Source organism: Carya illinoinensis, chromosome 11 (genome assembly GCF_018687715.1).
Source record: "Carya illinoinensis cultivar Pawnee chromosome 11, C.illinoinensisPawnee_v1, whole genome shotgun sequence".
Classification (NCBI taxonomy): Eukaryota; Viridiplantae; Streptophyta; class Magnoliopsida; order Fagales; family Juglandaceae; genus Carya; species Carya illinoinensis.
The window spans coordinates 35,170,998-35,183,149 of NC_056762.1; the positions used below are offsets into that span (position 1 = coordinate 35,170,998).

At 35.1% G+C, this 12,152-nt stretch overlaps 1 protein-coding gene across 1 annotated transcript; it reads left to right on the plus strand.

Annotated features, from left to right (window-relative positions):
• The first annotated feature begins 3,344 nt into the window (after positions 1-3,344).
• LOC122283019 (KAT8 regulatory NSL complex subunit 3) lies at positions 3,345-6,372 on the plus strand. Its single transcript, XM_043095153.1, has 6 exons — positions 3,345-3,569; positions 3,833-3,894; positions 4,118-4,253; positions 4,510-4,582; positions 5,200-5,265; positions 5,988-6,372. Exons 1-6 carry the CDS (start codon positions 3,436-3,438, stop codon positions 6,201-6,203), a joined length of 687 nt encoding a protein of 228 aa, XP_042951087.1. The 5' UTR covers positions 3,345-3,435; the 3' UTR covers positions 6,204-6,372.
• The last annotated feature ends 5,780 nt before the right edge of the window (positions 6,373-12,152 follow it).

Here is a 12,152-nt window from a genome sequence, read left to right on the forward strand (position 1 = left end):
ACTCATACTTACATGCATACTCTAATTAACATCTCTTACCATACATAAAATAAATGGAAGTATCAAGCATATTATATGTATTTACTTTTAGTACATATATCTGAATATAAGAGAGGCATATTATATAGTGAAGGAGTGATTTGAGACAATGATCATAGACGGGCATCTCCTAACCCATTACTTTATCTAGTTAAGGCTATAAAGGAGAACAACAACATACTTAAAATGGGGACTGTCACCACATGCATGTGGGTCACATTTATATATTTGGCACAGTCAGCATATGCATGCATGCAACTGATCTCCTTATTAGTGTCCCCACTCCCCCTAGTATTCCCTAGTAAATTGATGCATGGTTTGAGAAAACCTTAGGGGGGCCTTACAACTCCTTCATTGTATAGAAGTGTTATAATCACAAAAAAATCACATAAAAGTACATCTATAAATTGATATGATTTCAAAGATATGTTAGATCTACTTTATAATAAAAATAATTTTATAATATTCTAACGTTTTATATCAATATCACGTCAATTTATAAATTTAATTGTATGAAATTTCATAGTTAAATCATTTGTCTTGGTTATATTATCTTAAAAGCTAAATACATATTAGCTAGTAGAGGTTATATATATATATATATAATATTAATAGAGGTGGGAAGGCTAAAAAAAATTCTATTAATCATTCTTACACATCACACACCACACTTTATTATTATTATTATTATTATTTCTTCTTCTCTCTTACCAAATGTATGGTATATAGATTATGAGTAGAACGATCAATTAATTTAAGAAGAATAAAACTGAGAGACAAAGGGCTCCAGCCCCAATGGCTAGGTCCAGAACCCCCCAGTAACCCCAAACCAGAAGTAAATTGGAGAACCGACAGTGGCCCAAGTCGGGGCCCGACTAATGGGAGGCATGGAGGTCCAAGAAAGGAGGGATGCGACCCATCCCCATAACCATCTTACCTCACAAAGGGCCCACGAGTCAAGGCTCATAGCTAATCGAGAAGCCCATTACGAGCCCCAACCATCCTAGGCCATGCCAAGGAGTCAGGACCAGACAGAAGGTCTAAGACTTGACAGAAGATAGAAGAACAAGTGACTGGGTAGGGCGCTGGCATCAGAACATACCCAGTCATGATGCCAGCGCCCTACCCAGTCACGGGCGCACTCCGCCAGAGACATGTCACATTTAAAGCATGTCAAGAGATACGAACACGCGACGGTGCACTCCTAGGACAGCATGACCTCGGTATGGCGTTATGCTGCAGTAGCGAAAATGTGGCAGTTTTGACTGGGCGTGACCTGGCACCCCATGATCTCCCTCTACAGAAGAGCCTAAACCAGATATAAATACATTGATCACATCCACGAGAAGAGGTCCGATTATCTCTCACTCATATACTTCTTTCACCTACAAATCCTTTACTAACTTTAGCATAAGAGAATTCACGGGATCTGCCGGAGTCCACTCCTTGCCCTTCTTGCATGTATCGAGCACTCGGGCTATGGTACTGCTCGGACTGTGAAACACGACATAACAAAAACCAGATTTAAAAAAAAAAAAATTGTATATAATGTGTGGGGATGATGAGTAGCAAATCTAATTACTTTTATAAATCTGTATTATTTTATGAGGGGCCAATGACGAGGCTTGAACAAATTATATGTGTTAGCATTATTTAAATTAATGGACATACATGGATTAGGAATTTCACATTGTATAATTGCCTAATTTAAAGTTTGGGATAGTGTTTTTAAGGCTCAATAATTGTGATCAATAAAATGACATAGCAGAGTCAATACATTTCTAGAAGCCCATGGTTTTGGTCAGCTCATAGACATAAAATGGTATAAGCCTAATTCATGTGTATAGACCCATTAAGAACCTATGTAATTCCATTGTTTTATGATGAGTAAAACTAAAATTTGGGGTGTTATATAAGGTCATGGTCTCCACTTCAGATTCACTTTCTACTCTACACATCTCATTTATGTGAGTTTTTAGCAGAGAGTGAATATTGGACTTAGAAGATCATACCGCTGTGCTCTTCTCTCCAATGGCTTCAAGTATGCTCTCTTTGTCATATTTCTATATGGATTTGACAAGAGATTTTGGTGTTTTTGAATTTTATTCAACATTCAATAAGTGGTATCAGAGCAACTTGTTAGTTATATGCGGAAATATTTGTTTTTGTGAAATATGTTTTTTGTATTTTATAAACTTTTCACCACTCAAGTTCATTAGTTTCAATTTTTTTGAGTTCTTGGGTGACCAGAAAATTTGTTTTGAGTTTCTGTGGTTGTCATCGATGTGTAGCCAACCGGAACTGTAAAAAACTACCACTTTTAATGGCCAAAATTTTTTATTTTAATTTTTTTATTCTCAATTTTTTACTACAAATGATTGCCGGAGACATGGGAGGACGCTAGAATTTTCCTCATTGGCATCCCCTCATCCAAATTTGTCGAAAAAGTGATCCGGTTGGCTAGACCGATGGCCAGAATGGTGGTTGGAATAGTAACTACGTCGGAGGTCTTTTTTTGCTATAGTGACTCGAGTCATAAGGTTAAGAAATTTGGGTAGCATTTGGTGTGAATTGAATTTAGATTTTTTAAAATAAGTCTTGGGCTTAGTTTAGTTAGTCCAATTCCTAAGTCCAATCTTTTTATGAAAATAAAGTGAATTTGGTTGAATAAAGGATTGAGTTTTGTGTGTTGGTCTGGCCCATATATTGGACCCATGTCATACGACAATTGGAATTAAAAATCTATGGGCTAAATGGTATGACAAAGCCCATATGTATGGGATAAATTACTATTTGACTTTGACACACAATTGACTTGTTGACCAACCCATTTGACCCATCCCGTTGACCACTCAGTTTGATTCGTTCAATTTGATTCGAATCTAAATTTTAACTCGAATATGACTGATTATAATAATATTATTTATTATTTAAAAAAAAATCTTAAGTATCTCTACTATAGACATAATGTTTTATATTGTCTTATTTGTACGAATAATTATTATTTTTTGAGATATTTAATAGAAATTCATACATGTAACTTAAAGAAATTAAAGTGATACGTCACCTTAGTTATCGCTGTTATAAAAGTCTTTAGAACTTCACAATAACAATATTGCATCATGGTCCCGGTCAATAAAATTTCTACTGTTGACTTTAATTTAACAATTTATATGAGGTTTATTTTTCTAGAAAAAAGAAAAAGAAAATAATAAATAAAAAAATAGACCGAGTTTCTAAGCTCAGATCTATGGGCCGATGGGTGGGCTTTTACTCTCTACATTATACTCTACCTCCGCAGTCCCAACATTTGGCGCGGAAATGGTGTGCCGTTGATTAGGGCTTCCTTGGGATTTAAACTGGTGACTTAATTCAATTTCGTGCTGTGTGGTAGAAATGCTTTCTCACGAGGACGAGGACTCTGGAGATGAGAAGTCATCGTCATTACCATTGGCGCTGGAGGAGACATCACCTGTGGTGGTTTTTGCTCATGGTGCCGGTGCTCCTTCCTCTTCCGAATGGATGATCAGGTCGCACTTAAGTTCTCTGTTTTTGTTGTTGTATTTCGTGTTCCAATTTTATTCAAAATGAAAACATTCCCAGTAATTGATGTTCTGGTTTATTGGACAATGTAAAAAATTTCTTTAGTTTGTATTTTATAAAGCGCTTATATTTGGAACAAAGAAAGGTGGAAAGAAGAACAATAAATTATGGAATGTTGCGGCTAGTAGTTTATAGTTGATATGAATGAGTTAGAATCTCGGGAATTTGAAACTACTTTATCGTTATGCAGATGGAAGAAAATGCTAGGCAAGGCCTTGAATGCTGCTGAAGTAGTTACCTTTGACTATCCTTGTGAGTTTCTTGGTCAATTAGTGTTAACTTTTGCTTTCTCTTTGTCTCTTCTCTCTCTATTACAAAAACATATGCCTTTTTCTTTGCATCAGATTATTTCTTGTATTTTAACATGTTCAGCCTTCAGGGTACTAGTAGCTCGGCTGATTTTTAAGTAATGCATGAAGTCAGTTGTCTTCTGAAGTGAGTGTATTCTTCAATATAGTGGCTTGACTCTTGGCAGACATATCTGGTGGTAAACGGAAGGCTCCTCCCAAGGCAGAAAGGTTGGTCGAGTTTCACTCGGATATTGTTAAAAAGACTGTTGCTAAGTACCCTGGGCATCCGCTGATTTTGGCAGGGAAATCCATGGGCTCAAGGTAGTGACAAAATAACTCAATTGATTGAAAGTTATCAAATGCTTGGTACACTGGGATCTTTGCTTGTCTTTAAAGGGAAAATCGTTTGCAAACAATTTCCATGTATCTCTTATGGTAAATAGTGCTTCCATGCAATGCAATTTTGATGATTAGAAGCATATACGGACAAAGTCAAGTAGTGATATATACCATTTTCTCTGCTGCATAACTTACCATTGATTACTCTTCATTAATATTAAATTGTATTTGTCTCTAGAGTCAGCTGCATGGTAGCTTGCAAGGAAGATATTTGTGCTTCAGCTGTTGTTTGTTTGGGGTACCCACTGAAGGTTTGTGATCCTCTGTAAACCTCTATAAATTTAACTCTGCACAATCCTTTATTCGTTACTCATATGCATTATTAAATTATTAATGGTCTAGTAAATCAAATTGTACATCTGGAATGTGAAACTAGCCGAGAGGAAGTTAGAATCAGTTGATACTTGTTCTTTGGAATTTCATTGTCTGTTTTATACCTGATATATTGGCATTCCACCATACCCCTCTTAGCACTCAGCAGACTAGAGCAAGTAAATAATCCATTTTCTTTGCATAGTTCCCCTTTGCAATTTGCTGAACAGTGTAACTCCAAGGACGATCCCTGAATTTTAACAATCTTCATTACATGTTCAGTAGACTTGTCCAAGCCTTGGAGCCCTGTCATTCCGTGACATACTGGTATTTCCCTTTTAGTGACAGTGTTAATGGCTTGCCCCTTTGAGCTCGTTTACCTAGGCATGCCTCCTTATTGGTAGGATCAGCTGATCAGGCATGTCTTGGGTTGAAATTAACCATTTTTTTTTTTCATGGAGAGTGTTATTTCACATCTATAGTATTGGTGGTAGGGGAACAAAATGTCCGCACTAATTAGAGCACTTTGATTTTATATATTTGTCTTATAAAACAGGGGATGAATGGAGTAGTGCGAGATGAGACACTATTGCGAGTTACAGTTCCAATAATGTTTGTACAGGTAATTTTTACTCATAAAACAAATGTTTGTACAGGTAATGTCTTCTACAAGAACTATGTTTTTTTAATTTTATAATGGAGTTGCACCAGTTGCCGATCTATTAATGATGTGTTTGCCTGTGATCCTAGATTCCAAAAGCTCAAATTGTATAACTATGTTCCCTAATGAAAAAATTTCCATTTTTCTTCAACTTTCAATCCTAAATGTTTTAAACCCCAAAATACTTTTTCTGTCACTGGAAAAAAATTTCATCAAATCATTAGTGGACAGCCTTCCTCCCCCACTTTCACCAAAAAAGAAAAATCTAATTTCACAAGAACCAAGAAAAAAAAAAAAACACAACAATTCTTCTTTCAGCAGGCCCCACAACTTTCACAAAAAAAGAAAAAAAGAAAAAGAAAAGAACATTTCAAATTTTTCTTTCCAAACATCTTTTCAACGGACTCCATTTTTAAAAATACACCTCAAAAAAATTTTTTTTCCCTCAAAAACTTTTGTACAATCATGCTCTATACTTTTGAATAAACCGTCCAGCTTTGTGATAATTTGAGTACTCCAATATATTGTTACCTGTAAGATATTGTCATTTCTCACTCATTATGGTATTATCTAATTCTCATTGCATTAGATTCATTTTAGTAATCCAATTTGCTTCTTTGTATGTTTTTCATATACTTGTGTTTTTTAGTATATTTGTAATGCTCCAATCTTGCTTCATGAAGGGTGGCAAAGACACGTTGTGTCCACTGGAAAAGCTGGAAGCTGTTTGCAAGAAGATGAAATCTATAATTGGTTTGCATGTGATTGATGGTGGTGACCATTCCTTCAAGATTGCAAAGAAGCACCTTCAAACCAAGGGGTCAACCCAAGATGAAGCTGAAGATCTTGCTGTTCAGGCCATTGCAGCGTTTGTGTCTAGGTCAATTGGAGCAAAGTAAGACTTAAGTTGCAAAAGATCTTTTTCATTTGAAAGAAATGCAACTAGTGCATACCTGTGTTATTTTGTCTATGTTTCGTGCTGTCAGTGTTTTTTCTTCATGTCTTGTAGTACTGACTGTTTATATTTCGTGTAAGTATTGCTCTGTTTTAATCTGCCTTTTCATTCTAGAGCATGGTTTCTTTGTCACCTAAAATATTAAAATTCTTGCAAAAATATGTGCCAACTGTGCGAGTGCTTAGCTTTCATTTTTTAGCCCAAAATTTACATGTGTTCTACACCATCATGTGTAGAATTGTTTTTCGAGGTCTTTTATGATTATTATAGTATTGATCTGTGATGGATGATCTCTGGTTTTGGCCGTTCAATTTGTCCAAAATTCCAGCCTGGTATGGTTGTATGTTCAATGGAGTACGTTTAATCCAAGTGGAACCATATGATAATAGATAACATGTTCCACGAAAGTTTAGAAGCGGTGAAAAGGGATGGCAGAATTCTTGTCAGCAAACAGACTTATTATTAAACACGACACCTACATAGGATGCAGAATAAAGATGAAGCAGTATCACTGGGGTTCTTATTCTGATGAGTCTTATTTATGTATTATTTTTTCTCTATCGCTGGGCACCTTCATTTGATCTGATCTCAGATAACTGCTCCCCTTGGTTCTGCTTCTGCAAGCAAGTAAACAGAAAACTTAGGATAATAGTAAAGTTTTCTCAGGAACCTATTTTAGTTAGGTGTAACTTTCCAGTTTCATTTTTTGCTCTCTCTAAAACTTTCGTGGTTATATTGTTTCGATATCGGTACTTTATTTTGGAATTGAATTATCTAGAATTTGTTAATAAATTGATGTAAAAGTGCATGTTCATGCCAAATTTTAAGCTGTTGATGATAATAGTCTATAAATAGTTTATAGCACTTGCCTTCAGTCGCTGTCGCTGCTGCTGTCACTGCCGCTGCAGCTCTTACCATCGCGTCCCTTGGACTTCTTGCCTTTCGTTTTCTTCTCCGTCTTGCCATGGCTGTTAGCATGTCTGTTACCGGCTTGGTAATGGCCTTCAGTCTGAGTTTGGCCGCAGCACTGAGTCTGGCCGTGGCCTACAGGTTGCCCATGGTGACTTTGCTTCGGTGCCAAGCCAATCATTTGGGCGACCTTCTGGCCGAGAGATGGGTTTTGATGGCAGGTTTCATCTGCGGGCTTGTGGCTCTGCATTGAGGCCATGGTATTGGTAGCTAGAGGCAATGTGATCACTCTTCTTCTTTGGGTTTTTTCTTTTCTGGTTGCTTGGTATCGCAAGGCTGCAAGCAAATCCTTATATAGGCTTGGATAAAGTGGGGGGATTCCTTCCAACTCTCGCAAGTATCCAGCTTTTTGTGTCTTGTATTGCAAAAGGCTCCAAAAAATTTCAGTGAAAAGACATGGAATGGAAAATCCTCCTCTTTTATCATTTCCTCCTCGCCCTGATAAAAACTGAATTATTCTCTCTTTGAAAGAATTTGTTCTCGGTGTGGTCCACTGAGAAGGCAATATACGGTGAGTCGGTGACAAAAGAAAATGCCCATCTAAATGATACTACTGAACTGGGTCTCTTTCTATGAATCCGATCCCCAACTAGTCCAGTAAAAAGAAAAAGAAGACGAAAATGTAATTGAATAGGAGACAAATACATTGGACCCCCCTTCCTGCTCTCTTTAGTACTAGTGGTGTTTGGATAGTGACATGATTTCAGATACTCTGTAAATAATAATAAAAAAGTATTGAATAGTAGGAAATAATAATAAAAACTAGATAAAAAGTAACGATAAAATAATGAATAGAATACTTCGCCACCCAAATTAACCCTAAATGTTCCTAGTGAGTAATGAGTCTTGTACGTTTAATATATTGATTAGACTGAGAGTTCAAATATATCACAGACTTTAGTTTTATATCCATGCATAACACTTATATTTATGGGCTTTGCTACATAGAGTCGGCAAATGCAGTCGGCGTGCAGTCGACTGTACGGAATGAATAAAAAAAATTATAATTTTTTTTTATATTCAGGGGGACCTACATGAATAAAAAAAAGTTATAAAAATAATTTTTTTTTTCATGTAGGTCTCGTATTAATTCACTTTTTTATAGTCGACTGCATCTGCCGACTGCAAAAAATATTTCTCTATATTTATATATCGATGAGGATACTCATAAGGTTTCAAGCAAGTTATAAATTAAAATATGATTAAAAAAAACTAATAAATACAAAGTTATTTGAGTTCTCAAGCAACATTTATGAGTACTAGGAACATAACTCACATCATGAGTTGTAAGTAAAAACTATTATTAGAGAAATAATAAATATGAACTTATTTCAGTTTAAACGAGTTGAGTCGAGTTTTACGAGTTGTATTGTTTAATTATTGATTATATTTTTTGTTTGTTTATAAAGGAATGAGTAATCTTTGTTTATTTGGTGCTCTATTAGTTTGTGTGTGAAAGCAAAGTCTCAAGGCTACAATCTTTATCTTGAAAAGCATCGATTTTTTATTGGAGGTAGCAATCGGGGACTTCAGTTCTTATGGGTGGGGAATAAAAGGACGCATTAAATCTGTTTTTTGGGTTTTTATTCTTGGAAGCGATTCCGCATCGAATAAAAAGAAGAAATGCTTATGAACACCTGAATTCTATACACAAACCTTGTTTTGATTAAAGAGATTTATGATCATACACCTTCTAGTCATCTTTGGTTTATCTCGATGAGAAACCAAATAATTGTAGTCAATATTGTTTTATGTTTACAAAGATTATGAATATAATTTTTCAAATTAAATTAAAAAAATTATTTATAGAAAAAGGAGGAGATCTTGGGCCTGCCACATCCAAGGTCAGGCCTACATTTTTGGCCTATCTGGGGCCTAATTGGGCTGAGTCTAGCCGTTTAATATTGACATAAAGTGTCTGCCTGCCAGCCCAAGTGCAACTCATGAACAATATTAAATTATGAATTTAATCTTTTGCAAGTATACCGATATCGTAGGAATGCTTATACAACTATCCACGAGAAGGCATCCGGACAGTACCTGAACAAAGAAAAAACTTCCATATTTTTTAGTACTAATACCTCTTTGGTGGTGAAGAAGAGCCTGTCAGCATGTAACTTAGTGGCCTGTGGTAGCTATGAAAGGTACTTTGGCCTCCCAACAGTTGTAGGAAGATCAAAGTTTAACACTTTCAGAGTATTAAAAGAAAAAATATGGCACAGGATATTGAGTTGGAAGAATAACTTCTTGTTACAAGCAGGAAAAGAGGTGATGATCAAAGCTGTGCAGCAGACAATACCCACATACACTATGAGTGTGTTTAAGCTGCCCATCAAACTATGCAATGATATTAATACTATGTTTTCGAAGTTCTGGTAGGGGAGACATCAAAAGGAAGGGGGTATTCAGTGGAGAAAATGGGAAAAGATGGCTGGACAGAAAGGGCAGGGAGGTTTGGGATTCAGGGATTTCGGATGTTTCAATTTAGCTCTACTAGCTAAATAAAGATGGAGGCTCATTAAGTTCCCTAATTCTCTGGTTTCTGTTATTTTGAGAGAAAAATATTTTAAGTACTCCACCTTTCTGGATGTTAAGCTGGATACTAAATCCTCTTTGATTTGGAGAAGCATTTGGGGGGCAAGGGATTTGATAAAGGAAGGGATGAGATGGAGGGTGGGGGATGGATAAAAGATAAAAATTTGGGGTCACAAATGGTTGAACACACCTACTTCTTTCTTAGTCCAGTCACCAGTATCTGTTCTCAGCATAGAATCTAAAGTAGAAGAGTTATTGGGAGAAAGAAAAGGAGAATGAAATGAGTTCAGGGTAAAGGCTATTTTTAAGGAAGAAGAAGCATGGCAGATTTTGAGCATCCCTCTGAGCAAAGGTATGGTTGAAGACAAGGAAATATGGGGGCCTTCTAAGAAAGGAAATTTTATTGTGAGAAGTGCATATTTCTTACAGTTGGATAGAAGAAGAAGAAGAAGGTTAGGAGAAACTTCTAAAGAAAGGGGAGCAAGTACCAGTTTGAAAAGGATATAGGATCTTGAAGTGCCGAACATGGTTAAAGTTTTTTTGTGGAAGGCTGCAAATGATTTGTTCCCTACAAGAAAAAATATGTTTAAGAAGAAGATAGTAGAGGACCATTTCTGCCCTATATGCTTTAAAGAGGAGGAAATGGTTGTGCATGTGCTCTAGGAATGTCAAGCTGCGAATGATGTATGGGCCAATAGTATAAGTGGATTACAAAAGTGGAAAAGGAATGGAGGGGATTTTATGGTGTTATGGGAAAAGTTGGTGGAGAGTTTTGACAAAGATAAGCTAGAAGAAGTGGCTGTCCGAATTAGGAAAGTGTGGTTGAGAAGGAATTTGGTGGTATTTGAAAACAAAGTCACATGTCCTCAAAGATTGCTAGTATCAACATCTGATTCTCTAGAGGAATTCAAGCAGGTAAACAGAAGGCAAGGGATTGAATCTCAGCAGGTCTCTAGACCAGGTATGGTGGTAGCATGGGTCAAACCAGATACATAATTTGTGAAACTGAATTGGGATGCCTCTTTAAATATCAAGTAGGGGAAAATGGGAATGTGGGTAATAATGAGAGATGAAAATGGAGATGCTTTACTGGCTGTGTGTGATAGCAGAAAATATGTTCAGTTGGCAGAAGTAGCAGAATATCTTGCTCTCTTGAAGGCAATGTAGGTGTGCAGTGAGCTCAATGTGCAGAAAGTTATCTTCGAAGGGGATGCAAATGTAATTATAGAAGCAGTGAAGAATACATAAGAGAATTTATCTACTATAGAACATTTGATTGAAGATATTAGGAATGTTTTGATAAATAGACAGAATTGGAGTATACAGTCTGATTACAAAGAAAAGAACAATGTAGCACATATTTTGACAAAGACTGCCTTAAGTTTTGATGAGGAAAAAGTATGGGTAGAAGAGGTTCCAGCTTGCATAGCACATAGTCTGGAACAAGATAAGCAATGTAAGCAATGATTCTATTGATGAAAGATTTGAGGTTTATTTCAAAAAATAAAATAAAATTGAGCATAGTTTCCAAAACCTCAAAGATACGATCACTTTTACGAATTCCATACAGACTCCTCTTACACGACCAGCATATGTATGTGCAGCAAACAATCATACGTTTTGTGCAGTTCTGAGGGATGGGTTGGGGTTCTATGATTCTATCTCTCGGTTGCTTTGAGTAATGCAGGTAAGTAAGTGTTTAGAGTTGGTTTGGATACTCAAATCCAAACTATCTCATCTCATTTCATATAATCATTATAATTTTCACAAATTTTCACATAAAATATAATAAAAAATTCAACATTTTCAAAATTTAAAACAAAATTAATATTAAAAAATTACATTATAACAATATTTTATTTAACTTTTAATAAAATATCTCATCACATCTGAATTGTTTAACCAAACAAGGCCTTATAATGACATATGTTTAACTCTTTTATAATTTTTTGCATAATTATGTTTTAAATTAAAAATATTTTTATAAAATGATGTTATTTTTTAAAATTATTTTATAAAAATACTCATAATTTAAAACGTAATTATATAAAATATTGTGAAAGGGTCATTCATGACCGTTTGGATATTTAAAATATTTCATTATATTTATAAATAATAATAAAATAGTTTGAGTTAAAATGTTTTATTAAATATTAAAAAATAATTGAGAAAAAATAAAGATATTATAAAGAGTAGTATGGTTTCAGTATATCTATAATTTTTATTTTGAAATTTGAAAAAATAGTATTATTTTTTATGTTTTGTCTAGGACTTTAAGAAAGTTGTAATGATTATATGAAAAAAATTAAAGATTTAAAATTGAAAAGTATTTTATGTTTGAATAATGTTTGAAAAGAAAAATTTTTAAAATATATAAGAATATATACTT